Source organism: Myotis davidii, unplaced genomic scaffold (assembly GCF_000327345.1).
Source record: "Myotis davidii unplaced genomic scaffold, ASM32734v1 scaffold1128, whole genome shotgun sequence".
Lineage (NCBI taxonomy): Eukaryota > Metazoa > Chordata > Mammalia > Chiroptera > Vespertilionidae > Myotis > Myotis davidii.
In genome coordinates, this window is record NW_006299271.1 from 134,304 (window position 1) to 150,028 (window position 15,725).

At 38.9% G+C, this 15,725-nt stretch overlaps 1 protein-coding gene across 1 annotated transcript; it reads left to right on the plus strand.

The window, feature by feature from the left end:
• The first annotated feature begins 8,673 nt into the window (after window positions 1-8,673).
• Window positions 8,674-10,783, plus strand: LOC102759825 (membrane cofactor protein-like). Its single transcript, XM_006774820.2, has 3 exons — window positions 8,674-8,875; window positions 10,186-10,380; window positions 10,661-10,783. The coding sequence occupies exons 1-3, from the start codon at window positions 8,764-8,766 to the stop codon at window positions 10,756-10,758; spliced, it is 405 nt and encodes a 134-aa protein (XP_006774883.1). The 5' UTR covers window positions 8,674-8,763; the 3' UTR covers window positions 10,759-10,783.
• Window positions 10,784-15,725: the final 4,942 nt, after the last annotated feature.

Genomic DNA, 15,725 nt, shown 5'->3' on the forward strand with positions numbered 1-15,725 from the left:
TCTGATTATCAGTTTTGATATTATGTTAAATAGAAATGTCAAACAGGAGCATCCGGTCTTTTTCCTGATCTTAAGGAGAAAACTTTCAGTCTTTCACCATTGAGTATGGTGTTACCTATGAGTATTTCCTAAATGGGCCCCATTATATTGAAATTTCTCAGCATTACCGAATAACCTCTAAATCATTTATTAAGCTCTCCTGTGTCTTTTAATTGTAAGTAGAATCACATTGAATCCATAGGCTAATACTGAGGATACACTAATGATAAATTTGCACTCTGTACCACAGAATATTGTCACAGGAAATGTTACTGGAGAGGAAAAGGAATGCTGATGACTGAATATAAATTTATAATATTTTATGACACTACTTTAAATGAAAAACATTAATATAATTTATGTAAGGAAAGTAAAATGATAAGGGATTTTGAACAAAGGCAAAAAATCCAAACCTATGTATTTAGGAGTCTTCTTTGATTTACTATTTTTTACTTCTTTTTAAAATATTTTTCCTTTTTTTCCTAGTATATACCACTTCCAATGATGATACACCAATTAAAGGCAGTGATTTAGGTATTATTTTGTTATTAATAATCCTCCATTATGAGACCTTAGAGTTCTCCATAGAAATATCATATTTCAATTATCCGTGGTTTGAGAAGAAACAACCTGTCATGTGATACTTGACATTTGTAATTTTAATAGCACAGATACCATGACAAATGGAAGCAGTAGTATGTGTAGACACATGGAGATAATACAGGTTTTTTTTTTATTGTTTAAAGTATTACATGTCGTAGTACATATGTTTCCTTTCTTTTCCCAATTGATCTTCCCCGAGCCTCCCCTACCCCCAGATTATCTGTGATTTTTTTTTCTTTTTTGCTGTTGAGTTGTATAAATTTTTATATTTTTTGGATATTAATCCCTTATCAGCACAACCCAGGTACATGCCCTTGACCGGAATCGAACCTGGGACCCTTCAGTCTGCAGGCCGACGCTCTATCCAGTGAGCCAAACCAGCCAGGGCAATAATACAGTTTTTAAGAGGTCCCTCAAATCGAATTCCTAGTAGGGGAGGGAACTTTCTCAATTGCTGTGTTTATTTGTAGGTTAAAATTTATAAGACCTAACGTGCCTTCCATGTGATAGTGTTATTTTGTAATGGCAATTTGTAAATAAATGTTCTGTCTATTCATACCTTGTATACACAAGCCTTAACATACTGTAAGTTGGGTTAGTTTTTTTTCTACAACAGGCTGGTGTATCACACTTTATTTAGGCTCATGTAGTTCACACAATGTATGTTAAAAGAAAGGATAAAGTATGGTTGTGGCAGTTATGTGAAATATAAGGACTTTTGATAAAAGTGAATAAAAGCATGTATTACTTTTCTTTACGTTAGACTAGATTAGCAAGGTTAGTCTTTTATAAAATGCACCTTAGACTGTTAAACTTTTACTCTGAACACTGTGGTCAAACTGTCACCGTGCCAGTAAATCCAAAGCCACCTTCATTAATTAACCAATTCACAATTTTTTATGAAGTAAAAAGAAAAGAGGTAAACATGACATTGTATACCTTGACATACAAACATTTAATGAAAATAATGGCAGTGTGGAAGCAGAGGCACTACTGAACATTTCTAAGATTTAAGATTTTGTAGTAGTATTTATTGCTCTCCCCAATTAAACAAGAATGCATGTTCAAGTTTCTATGCATCATTTATCCATGTGCCCTGGAGTTTCATTTGGATCCTTAAAATGTTCTTAGTAATTAAGGTGTGTCTTAACTTGGGGATGGGAGCTTGCGAAGACTGTAAAATAGGGCTATATAATTAAATAATAGAAATTCATTAATGCCTCATTCCACAGACTCACTTTTGGGGAACAATGTAATTGAAATTTCTAACAAAATAATAAGAATGATAGACCGAATACTGAATTAAACCAATGAGCCCTGGTCGGTTTGGCTCAGTGGACAGAGCGTTGGCCTGCAGACTAAATAGTCCCGGGTTCAATTCCCGGTCAAGGCACATGCCCAGATTACAGGCTCCATCCCCAGTGGGGAGGTGTGCAGGAGGCAGCCAATCAATGATTCTCTCTCATCATTGATGTTTCTAACTCTTTCTCCCTCTCCCTTACTCTCTGAAATCAATAAAAATATATTTTTAAAAAAAATGAGAATGGGATAATACCTTCTTAAAATGATTTTCCTCTAACCTAGTAAATTCTCATTTTTATAATACTTTCTCCTAATTTTTATGATAATTCCAATTTTTATAACCTGGTGGGGTTACTACAGCACAAAACAAGGACAAGTGAGGGCCTATTAAGAGTTTCACAAGTTGGACCCTAAGCCTGGAATCAGCTTAGAAGGGCTCTGTGATCAAAATGACTTGAACGCACTAGCAGTCACACTAAACTAGGCCGATGAACATTTTCTTTGCTGTAGTTTACAGATGATCTCATCAAAATTAAAATGTGTCAACTATATAGAGACCCACGTGTGCTCAATTCCCTTCAAACTGGTTTTATTTTTTTTCTCAGATGGAGGACTCATTGCCGTGATTGTTCTGACTGTACGTAAGTGTCCCAAACTTGGATGCCAACTTAAATCAAAATATTAATGTGAACAAGTGCATTTTTAATGATGTTTTAGTGTCTATAGTTTTCATAGATTGAAATTGAGTAAACCAGTCTAGAAATACCTCACCTTTTATATGATTCTACCTTGTGTTGGTGATTGTATCATCTTTTTTTAAAAAAATATATTTTTTATTGATTTTTTACAGAGAGGAAGGGAGAGGGATAGAGAGTTAGAAACATCGATGAGAGAGAAACAGCGATCAGCTGCCTCCTGCACACCTCCTACTGGGTATGTGTCCACAACCAAGGTGCATGTCCTTGACAGGAATGATCTTGGAACCTGTGAGTCTGCAGGCCAACGCTTTATCCACTGAGCCAAACCGGTTAGGGCTGATTGTATAATTTTTTGTATTCTACATGTCCCTGTAGTAACAAATCCTAAATATTCCAAATATGTTTTGAGTATTATTCTAAATTAAGCACAGACTCTTCTCTGGATTACTGCAGACCCTGAGTGATACAAGGGAACTGCGTTTAGACAGTGAAGAGTCCAGATAGAATATGAATGTATGTGGGCTTAAATAAAGTAATATTTCTGCCCACTGAAGTGTAACCAACATTCATTTCTTCTGCTGGACTTTGGAACTTGGAATTAGTTGTTAGAGTTACATGTCATTTGTTTTCTGGTTTCTTGCAGTTCTTGCTATTGCAGTGATTGGCAGCTGTGTGTATAAATATCTTCACGTCAAGAAAAGACAATAAATAAAACATGTTTTTGAACCTGTTGTTGCTTCTCATCTTGTACTTGTGCAGCTTTTGCTTGCACTCTGTATTGCGTGCTGCCTTGTTAAAAATGTTCTCGCGTGAGTGTGCTGTCAGGATTGCATTTCCTTACTAAAATATTTTCACCTCCTTTTAATGTTACTGTAACAAGACGAATCTGTGCAGAGTTGTTTTAGATATTATGACTGTCCGGAAAACTTGTGGGGATTTGAGGTTTAAGTTCTGCAGAAAATCATGGCTCATTGTAGTGCCTCCCCTACCCTAGGATTAGACTATTCCTACGGTGGATTGGGAGCCAGGAGGGAAATTTAAAATAGTTCACTGTGTGCCTGGCTGGTGAGGCTCAGTGATTGAGTTTCAATCTATGAACCAGGAGAGCACGGTTCAATTCCTGGTCAGGACACATGCCCTGGTTGCAGGCTTGTGTGGGGCATACAGGAGGCAGCCAATCAATGATTCTCTCTCAACATTGATGTTTCTAGCTCTTTATCCTTCTCTCTTCATCCCTGAAATAAATAACATTATATTTAAAAAATAAAACTACAAAAATTAAAAATAAATAGTTCCCTGAGGAGACTTTGACAATTCTATTCACTGTAATTTTTTGGAGGCAAGCTTCCCTGTGTCTGTATATCTGAAGTAGTTGTAAGAAGTCATGTAGGTGTCTTACTCATTTTAAAATGAATAAGACACCTTTTCTCCTGAAAACTCGATTTCTTTTCATTTAGAGATGTTATTTGTACATGTTAAAGTGGGGAATTAAAAACAACATTGTTGGATTTTCCTCTTATGTTCTCCTAACTTGACTAGGTTGCAGTAAAGCTCAAGGTTAAACCTAAAGTTACTGAGAGGGGTAAATTACCAAGGCACCTCATTAACTTTATCTGCCTTTTTATCTATAAAAAAATGGAAAAGGGGAAATTTAAAATAGAAAAAAAAGTACAAATATATATCTTCTAAGGAGAATGGGAATTGTAAGCATCGCACTTAAATTTTAATGGAATCATTTACAATGTAATGAAAGATTTAGAATAACACCTGGAGCATAGACGAAGACTGAAATATTTGACTTTCAGCCATTTGTTTTCCCCTGTCATTTTGGAGATAGTTTTGAAATCAAACTAATCATGTTTAAGACTTTTTGTATTTGTGGTTTAATAATATGTCTTTTATATTAATCATTGGGTTTGGGCTACGTAATAAGAGTACATTCTTCATTCATAAAGAGCTTAAACTCTTTTTATAATATTGGTTATCTTTTTAAAATGCCCACAGTGCCTTCATTTGAATCTTATATCATATTGTAGAACTCATGATAGGCGTCTTTGATTTCTCTGTTTGTAGTGTATTTTTAACACGACATATACACAGCAGTCTGAGTAGGAAATGCTCTCAGTGGAATATTTTTACAATTCCAAACAACTGATGTAGAAATAATTTCTAAAGAAAGCAAAGACAGGTTTGTGTCCCTTACTTTCTTTAAAACATCACTGCATCAGAATTCTTAAAGGTTCTTAAACAAACCTGAATCAAACCCTCTGGCTACCAGGTAAGGGCTCATTAAAGGTGAAGAGGTGTCTGAGCGCGGTAGCCCTGGATTCCAGGCTCAGGACCACAACTGACCTGAGGTCCGTGTCTGCTGAGCTCCAAGTGCTGCTGCTGCTGGGCCGGGACGCCTGTGAGTAACCAGGTGGAGACCACCGTGGGTGCGTGTGTTCTTGAAATATGAATAAGCACCTTCAAGTTTATGAGCAAATGTTCCTCCTGTTTTAGGTCATTGGATTTTTTAAAGACTCCTCATCTTGTGTACATGCTCCAGAAAGGAGGTGGGGTAACACTTAGCTTTACCTCCTTTCCTTTAGGGAAAGTTAAGATTTCCATTACATTCTCTGCACTGTTTAATGTCCATAATCTCCCCTCAAAAAAAAAAAAAAGGCTGCCATCACTTTAGAAACTAATTTATGAGACTCTAACATGTATAGAGATACTTCTTTATTCCTAAGGGTAACTCTGGAAGCAAGGTACTAGGCATAGAGAAGCAAATGTTGCTGTTACAACTTGGTACCAGCCCTAGCCGGTTTGGCTCAGTGAATAGAGTGTCGGCCTGTGGACTGAAGGGTTCCGGGTTCGATTCCAGTCAAGGGCATGTACCTCAGTTGCATGCTCTTCCCTGGCTGGGCCCTGGTCAAGGCTCATACAGGAGGCAACCAATCAATGTGTTTCTCTCACAATGATATTTCTGTCTTTCCCTTTCTGTTCCACTCTCCCTAAAAATCAATGGGAAAATATCCCCGGTGAGGACTAAATAAATAAATAAAGACAAATCATTAAAAACCAACAAACCTGGTACCATATGCCTTGATGTGAACTTATGAAGGTTTGGCATACAATTACCTTTCTGCAGCCTAAGTATAAGTACGAAAGTAGAAAAATACCATAAGTACTCATTTTTAAGATTATTAAACATATTTAAATCACTTGATGAAAAATGGCCATGAGGTAAGAAGATATATATTCTACCACGTATATAATGTGGGGAGCTAGTTACTCTAAGTTACAATCCAGAGGTTTTTTTTAGCAGATTCTACAAAGGCCAGTGGGAAAGGCAATTTCTTGGTAAAAACAAAATGGTGTCTTTAATCTCAGGGACAAAGGTGAAGACAAACATTCCTACTAGAAGGGCAGTCAGGGTCTCCAAGTCCCCTCTACTTGATTTCTTAGGATTCCTTGAGGCTAAAACCAACCAGTTTTCAGACTGTTGTGAGCTTCAACGTGTCAGAAGTGCTCACAGTTAATTTAATGAATGCTGACATTAATATAAAATAGCTGTAATTAGAAATTAAGTTTTAGCTCTAGCCGGTTTTGCTCAGTGGATAGAGCGTCGGCCTGCAGAATGAAGGGTCCCAGGTTCAATTCCAGTCATGGGTAAGTACCTCGGTTGTAGGTTCCTCCCTCACCCTGTCCCTGGTCAGGGTGCTTGATGTGTTTCTCTCACATTGATGTTTCTCTCTGTCTTTCCCTCTCTCTTCCACTCTCTCTAATAATCAATGGAAAAATATCCTCAGGTGATGAATAAAGAAAGAAAAATGCAGCTTTAGATTTTCATTGTCTGCAAATACCTTCATTGTTTTATCAAATAAATGTTTCTTAAATTTATATTAATGCTCATTTATCTCATATAGTGGATTTTTATTTTAAAAAGTATTTGAATAAAAAGATTCTACACTTGGCCCTTGTTGCTCAGTGGTTAAGCATTAACCTATGTACCAAAAGGTCACAGTTCAATTCCAGATCAGGGCCCATGCCTGGGTTGTAAGGTGTGATTCTCAGTATGGGACATACAGGATGCAGCTGGTTGATGTTTTTCTCGAATGGATGTTTCTTACCCTCTCCCTTACTCTTTTTCTAAAATCAGTAAAAATATTTAAGAAAAGATTTCTGCAGCATTATTCACAATAACCAAGACATGGTACAACCTGTGTCCATCGAAGTGTGACTAGATAAAGAAAAGGTTATTTATGTATGTCCTGCCATTTGCAACAACATGGCTGGACCTTGGGGGCATTATGTTAAGTGAACTGAGTCATACAGAGAAGGACAAAGACTGTTGACCTCACAGATAGGAATCTGAAAACCAAACTCCTACAAAAAGAAATATTTGTAGTTGCCAGGGCCAGGGGTTAGCAGGGGTGGGCAAACTTTTTGACTCGAGGGCCACAATGGGTTCTTAAACTGGACCTGAAGGCCGGAACAAAAGCATGGATGGAGTGTTTGTGAACTAATATAAATTCAAAGTAAACATCATTACATAAAAGGGTACGGTTTTTTTTTTTTTTTTTTTAGTTTTATTCATTTCAATCCCCCGCAGGCCGTAGTTTGCCCATGACTGGGTTAGGGGGTCAGGGAAATTAGATGAAGTTGGTCAACAGTTATAAATTAAGTAAGTACTGGAATTTAATGTAGCATGGTGACTATAATTAGTAATGGTGTGCTGTATATTGGCAAGGTGCTAAGAAAATAGATATTAAAAATTCTGATCACAGGGAAGAAAAAATATAACTGTGAGGTGATGAATGTTAATTAAATTTATTGTAGTTATTTCACAATATACACATTGTCAAGTAATTATGCTATATATCAAATTTATACACTATGGCAATTATATCTCAATAAAAATTGGAAGAAGAAAAGATTTAGGAAGGAACGTCTAGTTTTCTTTCCTATCATGAATGCAACTGTTAAGACATGAAGCTAACATTGCAATGTAGCTTGAATATAGTCACCATCCTAAGATGCTTCTTTGAAATGGGTATGATTTTGGGTCTGAACATTTTGTCTGTTTTTAACATTTGCATTTACAGGGCAAGTCAACACAGTATTTCTGGCAATATTGAGGGGGATAAGTGATTTTTTAAATAAAATCTCCAAATTTAGAATGAAATTAAAATACATTTTATTAGTATAGAAAGTTATTTTGAAATCATTTTGTTCAAAGATTGGTGCCAACTGTCAAGGTTAATTTTGTTCAACAGATGTTAGTCATTTCTGAATTAGTGTGCAGATTTAATGTAATTTCAATCAGAGGTCCAACGGCATTGTTTTTAAATTTAACAACATACTTGTAAATGTTATGCGATTACAAAACAGAAGTGCTGTTAATATTTATTTCAAAGAATAAAATAATTGACATAATGCGGGAATAGAGATATAGACCCATAGAACAAAACAGAGCCCAAGAAAAAGCACAAGTTTGGGTAAGATTTCGGCCGCAATAAACATGACATTTCAAGTCATGGAAAACTGGAATTATGCAAATAAGAAGGCAACTATCTGAAAAAGGAAATTAGATCCCTGCCTCATGTCATTCAACAAAGCCGAGCCCATATGGACGAAAGGTTAATGTTACAAATAAAAGAACGAGGTGAACATATAGACCAACAGATTTCTGATTGGAGACCTCGGTAAGCCGATAAGCAGTGCACCAGCATTTCCCTCAAACCTGCGCAGATGGAGAATGGTCAGCCTGACGCGGGGCACGGGCAGAGCCCCAGGGGCCAGCAGACCCCTGGGTTAGCGCGCGGCCAGGCCACGCCCCGTTCCCTGCGGCTAAGGCTCCGCCCAGGGCCGAGGCCCCGCCTTAGCGTCCCGCGATTGGCCCGCCCGCCGAAGCGTCACTTCCGCTCAGGCGTGGCCCAGGCCGTGCCCAGCTGCCGCTCCGCCTCCCAGATTTTGTAAGTCTGTGGGTTGCTAGGGTTTGTAAGTCTGAGGGTTGCTGTGTTTTATAAGTCCGTGGGTTGCTAGGTTTTGTAAGTCTGTGGGTTGCTGGGTTTTGTAAGTCTGAGGGTTGCAGGTGGGGCGACGCCCTTCGTTTCCCCTGCTCACCTCCCCGAAAATGACGGCTTCTCGCCGGCTGCGAGCGGCACCTCCTCGCCGTCCCTTCTCTTCTTGGAGCTCCGCTGGGATCCTGTTGGTGACCCTAGCGGTCCGGTTTCCCGCACCCACCGGTAGGGGCCTGGGGAGGGGTGCGCTCCCGGAGCGGGCTGCAGCGGGTTGGGGAGCCGGCCGCCAAGTTTTGGGGAACTCAGAGTCATCTGCGGACTTTCAACTGGGGGCGGGGGGTCCTGAACCGAACCGCCACACTGTTCGAGGGTCAGTTGTGTAGTTAAAGTAATGCTAAGAAAGCAGACTTTTTTTCAAAGTAATACCATTTTATTTTAAATGGCGTTCACTCACTTGTAAAAATGCTCACTTCGCTAATATGAAGTCTTATATTTTGAACTAGTTGAGTCCATATTATTTCTATCTGTGAAACCCCAATACTTAAATCATAATTACCTCTGCCCATAGCATGTCTTGAGCACCCACTGGGTGCAGAGTGTAGCGGGAAAAGAAGGCAGATGACCCTGACCTCTAGGAACTTGCCTCCTGAGAGGAGGCTGAGCCTAAGGTGACATGTCACCATCAGTTTGCATTTCAGACTGTGGACCAGGACCCTGATCTGGGGCTGCATACTGTAGACGATGTCCTAGACCAGGGGTGGGCAACCTTTTTGTGAGTGCGTGCCAAAACCAGCAAAAAAATCTCTGACTCAAATTCTTCTGTGTGCCAACCCTAATTTTTTGAGAACATGTTACGCCTACTTGATATCTCTTAAGGTTACGTACGTATGTGAAGAACTTTGAAGAAATAATAAAATTCATTCGAGCGACAAAAACACAGTATATGATGATGAAAAATACATTTATTTTTTAATGTATACATGTACACTGATAGTCCGACAGAAAACTTTATGACTCTGTTTGATATTATCAGTGGGACTTTTGCTGCTGCATCACTGATGACAGAGATTTTCTCTCGTCAATCTGTGTCTATGGTCTTTAAGATAACTTGTTATGTAAAATTATTTATTTATCTAAGATGCACCTACACTGAATTTATCTGAAAAATTAAAAAGTCGATATTAAGGAAAAAATTGTAAATGGAAGATTATAAGGGAGGATTTCGCGTGCCAGCAAAAGTTACTGGCGTGCCATGTTTGGCACACGTGCCAGGGGTTGCCCACCCCTGTCCTAGAGCTAGGGGACAGGTGAGTGTGAAATGAACTGAGAAAAACTGGGGAAGGAAGCACACCGATAAGTACGTTGAAAACCAAGACTAATGCTGCTGTCTCTTTAATTCACTGTTGAATGAATGTTCACCTTATTCCCTAAGAAACCATAATCTCACCAAGGACCTGCCGGCTGCCAGGCCAGAATCCGTGGCTGGTGGAAAAGAGAAAATACTTGACTTTCATGTCTTATTCTCTCATGCCCAGATGCCTGTGATGAGATACCAAGATATGACTCTATGAAAGCCAAGGGTAATCCTGTGCCCCCTGTAAGTGCTGGGTTCGCAGTAGACTATGAGTGTCGCCCAGGATACAGGCTTATTGCTCCTCTTGTTCGTCTCACCACTACTGTTTGTCAGCCTGATGGCACATGGGCACCTCGTCTCCAGGAGGCCTGTACAAGTAAGTACATAAGACTTTTTATTTTTATTCTAACGATTTTCATACATTTTAGACCGCATATTCTACTACAATGATGGTTTTCTCATGTGGATGTAGGTTTTAGATAGTCATGTATTTTTCTTATTGGTTGTCTGGGTAAATGTGAATCTTAAGTTTGGTCTTTTAATAGTTATAGGAAGAAAAATACTATTCTCACAATAGAGCAATGTGGAATTTTGGTTTTGATTCAGATCTGTTTTGGAGTTTGTATAAAACAACGAATTTTAAAAATTTCTTTCAGGAAGACAGTGTCCACAGCTAGCAGAGTTCCTACATGGCCGCGTAGAAGGAAATTTTCAGTTTGGTTCACAGGCTAACTATTCTTGTGATGAGGGGTAAGTAGAGGAAATAAGTTATTTTTGTTTTGCTTCTCTTCTAAGTATTCCCATAATATTGATTTAATTTTGCTTTGTGTGTGAGAAGTTGTACTTATAGCCCAGTGGTTCTCAACCTTCCTAATGCCATGACCCGTTAATACAGTTCCTCATGTTGTGGTGACCCTCAACCATAAAATTATTTTCGTTGCTACTTCATAACTGTAATTTTGCTACTGTTATGAATCGTAATGTAAATACCTGATATGCAAGATGTATTTTCATTGTTACAAATTGAACATAATTAAAGTATAGTGATTAATCACAAAAACAATATGTAATTATATATGTGTTTTCCGATGGTCTGAGGCAGCCGTGGGCAAACCACGGCTCGCAGGCTGGATCCAGCCTGTTTGAAATGAATAAAGTTGAGAACCACTGTTATAGCCAGTCAACTCATGGGCTTCTTATAGAGACGGAAAAGATGTGTAATGAATAGAAAGGAATTTTCATTGAAGTAAAGCACAACTGTATAATACTATATGCTAAGTGTCCGACCCTTCGTTCGACAAGTTGCTATGATGCCCACTGACCAGTAGGGGGCAGACGCTCCGATTGGTAGGTTAGCTTCCTGCTGGGGTCCGGCCAATTGGGACTGGGAGAGACGGCCGGACATGCCCTGGAGCCCTCCAACAGTTTCTCCCCAGCCATCCAGCCTCAATCAGCCCCTGCAGACCAGGCTGAAGGACCCCACTGGTATACAAATCCGTATACCTGGCCTCTAGTTCTATATAATAAAAGGGTAATATGCAAATTGACCAGAGAGTGGAATGACTGCTTGCTATGATGCGCACTGACCATCAGTGGACAGATGCTCAATGCAGGAAGCCAGGGGAGCACCGCTCAGCCAGAAACCGGGCCGACGGCTGACAAGCGCAGTGGCAGTGGCAGGACCAAAGTTGTTCGACTGCCGGCCATCAGTGGGACATCCCTCAAGGGCTCCTAGACTGTGAAATGGTGCAGGCCAGGCTGAGGGACATCCCCCCACCCCACCCCAGTGCACGAATGTCGTGCACTGGGCCTCTAGTATATAATAATAAGCCTACCATTCACATTAAAAATGTAGTAATCATGGTGACTTTATCCTTGACAACAAGTTGCACCCTACTTAAAATGGCTAACTTTCAGAGTTGATGGAGGGCATATAGAAATGGGAGGTAGAATTGTCAGCCAAAAATTATCTTTATATTGAGACTAGAGGTCCAGTGCACGAATTTGTGCATCATTGGGGTTCCTCAGGCTGGCCTGTGTGATCGGGCTGGAACTGGCTCTCTGACATCCCCCAAGGGGTCCCGGATTGCGAGAGGGTGCAGGCCAGGCTGAGGCACCCCACCAGTGCACTAGCGGGGCTGGGGAGGGAGGCAGGAGGTTGGCCAGCGGGGAGGGACTGTGGGAGAGCTCCAGGATGTGTCAGGCCTGTCTCGCTCAGTCCCAATCGGCCAGAACCCAGCAGCAAGCTAACCTACTGGTCGGAGTGTCTGCCCCCAGTGGTCAGTTCACATCATAGAGACTGGTTGACCAGTCGACTGTATGCCCCTTGGTGGTCAGTGCATGTCATAGCGAGTGGTTGAGCAGCCTTAGCATATCACTAGCATATTGCACTTTGAATGGTTGAACAGCTGACAGTTCTACTGGACACTTAGCATATTAGGCTTTTATCATATAGGCTAACTCTGTCAGGTGTTAACCAGACAAAAGTTGACCTGGTTAGCCTGGACCATAATGTTGCTCAAGATCTCTTAGGGGAGCCCAGTCAGCGTGGCTTGGTGGTTGAGCATCAGCTATGGACCAGGAAGTCACTGTTCAGTTCCCGGTCAAGGCATATGTCCAGGTTGCAGGCTCAGTCCCCAGTGTGGGATGTGCAGGAGGCAGTCAATCAATGATTCTCTCTCAACATTGATGTTTAGGCAGCCAATCGATTCTCATTGTTGATGTTTCTGTTTCCCTCTCCCTTCGTCTCTGAAATCAGTAAAATATATATATATATATTATATGATCTCTTAAGGGAAAGCCTTATTTTTGAGACTGCTTCAAAGGGGTGAAGATGTCAAAACGAGGTAGTGAGCATTTAATAGCAGCCTTTTTTCCATGGGGCTCTTATAATAGTATATAATTGGGATATTGGAAATTTATAAAAAATCATTATAGAGTAAGTAGAATACACTATAAAATGCAACTGATTTTTTATATTAACTTGGGGTCTATGTTCATTTATTACTTCTAACAGGATTGTGTGTGTGTGTTTGTAATCGTTAGATTTTATACCTATTAGATTAGATCATACTATCTGCAAGCACTGGTAATTTTACTTCTTCCTAGCCAATTTTGATGCCTTTTGTTTGTTTGTTTTTCTTGTATAATTGCTCTGGAAAAGCTTTCAGTAGGGGGTTGAATGGAATTAGTAAAAGCAGGTATCCTTGTATTGTTCAAAATCTTTCAGCTTTTTACCATTGAGCATGATGTTTGTTATGGGTTTTCCATGTGTGGCGTTTATTGCCTTGAGGTAGTTTCCTTCTTTTCCTAGTTTATAGATTATGTTTATTTAACATGAAAGAGTTTTAAATTTTGTCAAGTATTTTTTTACTGTATCAACGGAGATGATCATGAGTTTTCCTCCTTTATTCAATTGATGTGCCATATTACATTAATTAATTGTTATATGTTGAGCCATCCTTGCATCCGGGGAATAAATTGGCCACAGTGAATAATACTTTTAATATGCTGTTCAATTCTGTTTGCTAGTCTTTCATTGAGGAGTTTTACATGTAGGTTCATAAGGTATATGTGCCTGTCGTTTTTTTATGGTGTCTTTGACTAGCTTTGGTATCACGACAGTGTTGGTTTCATAGAATGAGTTCAGAGACTTCCATCCTCTTTAATTTAACAAAAAACTTTTGAGAAGAATTTATGTTTGTGTTTTTTAAAATATTGGTAGAGTTCACCATGAAACCATCAGGTCTAGGGGGTTTCTCTGATTTGGAGATTTTTGATTATTGATTCGATCTCCTTACCAGTTATAGATCTTTTTAGATTTTCTTTATCTGTGTGATTTAGTCTTGGCAGGTTTTGTGTTTCTAGGAATTTTTCCATTTTGCCTAAGTTACTTAATTTGTTGGCATAAAAATTGTTCATAGTATTCTTATAATATTTTATATTTCTATATAATTGATATTAATGTCCCCAGTTTTCATTTCTGAATTTGGGTCTTCTCTTTTTTTATTAGTCTATCTAACTAAAGGTTTTTAATTCAATTCAAAGAACCAACTTTTGGTTTCATTCATTTCCCTAATGTTTTTTCTTGTTTATTTCTGCTCTGATCTTTATTACTTTCTTCCATATGCTAGCTTTGGGTTTAGTTCTTTTTCTAGTTCTTTAAGTTGTGAAGGGAGGTTGTTCATTTCAGATCTCATTTTTAAAAAATATGTTTTCATTGATTTTTGAGAGAGAAAGGGAGAGGGAGAAAGAGAAAGAGAAATAATGGCGTATGTGAGAGAAACATTGATCCATTGCCTCTGGTGATTGAACCCGCAACCTGGGTTTGTGTCCTGATCAGGAATCGAAGTGACAACCTTGCAGTGGCCAGGGCGACTCAACCAACCTGAACCACACTGGCAAGGGCTCAGATCTCATTTTTTATTATAAACTTTTATATCTGTAAATTTCCCCCTTGGCACTGTTTTTGCTGTCTCACAAGTTTGGGGATGTTTTCATTTCCATTCATCTGAAAGTAATTTATATTTTCTCCTGTGATTTCTTCTTTGATCCAGTGGTTGTTTAAAAGTGTGTTGTTCAAGTTTCACAATTTTGTGAATTTTCTAATCTACCTTGTGAGAATTGATTTCTAACTTTATCCCATATGGTCACAAGACAGTTTGATATCTATTTTTTAAAACTATTGATTATTTAATACTAATTTGTGGCCAAATGTAGTTATATTATTAATGATGTCTTTATTTGTGGTTAATTTATTTACAAGTTAATTTCTATTACTAACCTAAAATATGGTCTGTCCTGGAAAATGTCTCATTTGAACCTGACCTGTGTGTTTTGTTGTGGGGTAGAGTGCTCTGTCTGTGTCTGTGAGGTCTGATAGAACCGAGACATTGACGTGAGAGAGAAACATCAATCGGTTGCCTCCCATACACGCCCCAACCAGGATTGAACCTGCAACCTGGGTAAGTGCCCTAAGCAGGAGTGGAACCCGGCACCGTTTGGTGTATGTGACAGCTTAACCAACTGAGCCACACTGGCCAGGGCAAAATCCTCTGTTTTCTTATTTACTTTCTGTCTGGTTGGTTGGTTCATTATTATAAGTGGGGTATTGAAGACTCCCACTGTTATTGAGAAATGCCTATTATGTAGAAATGTATATTTCATCCTTCCGTTCTGTTAGTTTTCGATTCATATTTTGAAGGCCTATCATTAGGTGCAAAATAAAAAGGCTATTTTGTATGAATTAGTGTAGCACCTCTGCTCTCAGGATCACTATGTGCATGGAATATATTTCTCCATTCTTTTATTTTCAACTTATCTGTGTTTTTGTATCTCAAGTGAGTCTTGTAGACAGCATACAGTTGGATCCTTTGTGTTTACCTGTCCGTCCAATGTCTGTCTTCAGATTGGAGAATATCATCCTTTTAAATTTAAAAGCATTATTGACAAGAAGGATGGTTTTCTATGATTATGCTACTGGTTTTCTACATGCCTCAGAGCTTTTTTGACCCCCCTTTCCTGTTCAGTTGATTTTTATAGTGAAATGCCAACATTTCTTTACTATTACATATTGTCCATTTTATAGGGTTTTTGTTTGTGGTTATGATGCAGATTTTATATTTAAAAAAAGTATTCTTAGTTGAATTTACACTAACTTAATTTCAATAAATTGTAAAAACTGCACCTTTACAAATCTATCCCCACCACCTTTGGGTGTTT

What these genes read in the sequence shown, in the direction of transcription:
- LOC102759825 (XM_006774820.2), top strand. Translation starts at nt 8,764, where the DNA reads ATGACGGCTTCTCGCCGGCTGCGAGCGGCACCTCCTCGCCGTCCCTTC. An exon ending in CCGGTTTCCCGCACCCACCG is followed by an intron (nt 8,876 to 10,185) that starts GTAGGGGCCTGG and finishes TCTCATGCCCAG; the next exon opens with ATGCCTGTGATGAGATACCA. An exon ending in TCTCCAGGAGGCCTGTACAA is followed by an intron (nt 10,381 to 10,660) that starts GTAAGTACATAA and finishes AATTTCTTTCAG; the next exon opens with GAAGACAGTGTCCACAGCTA.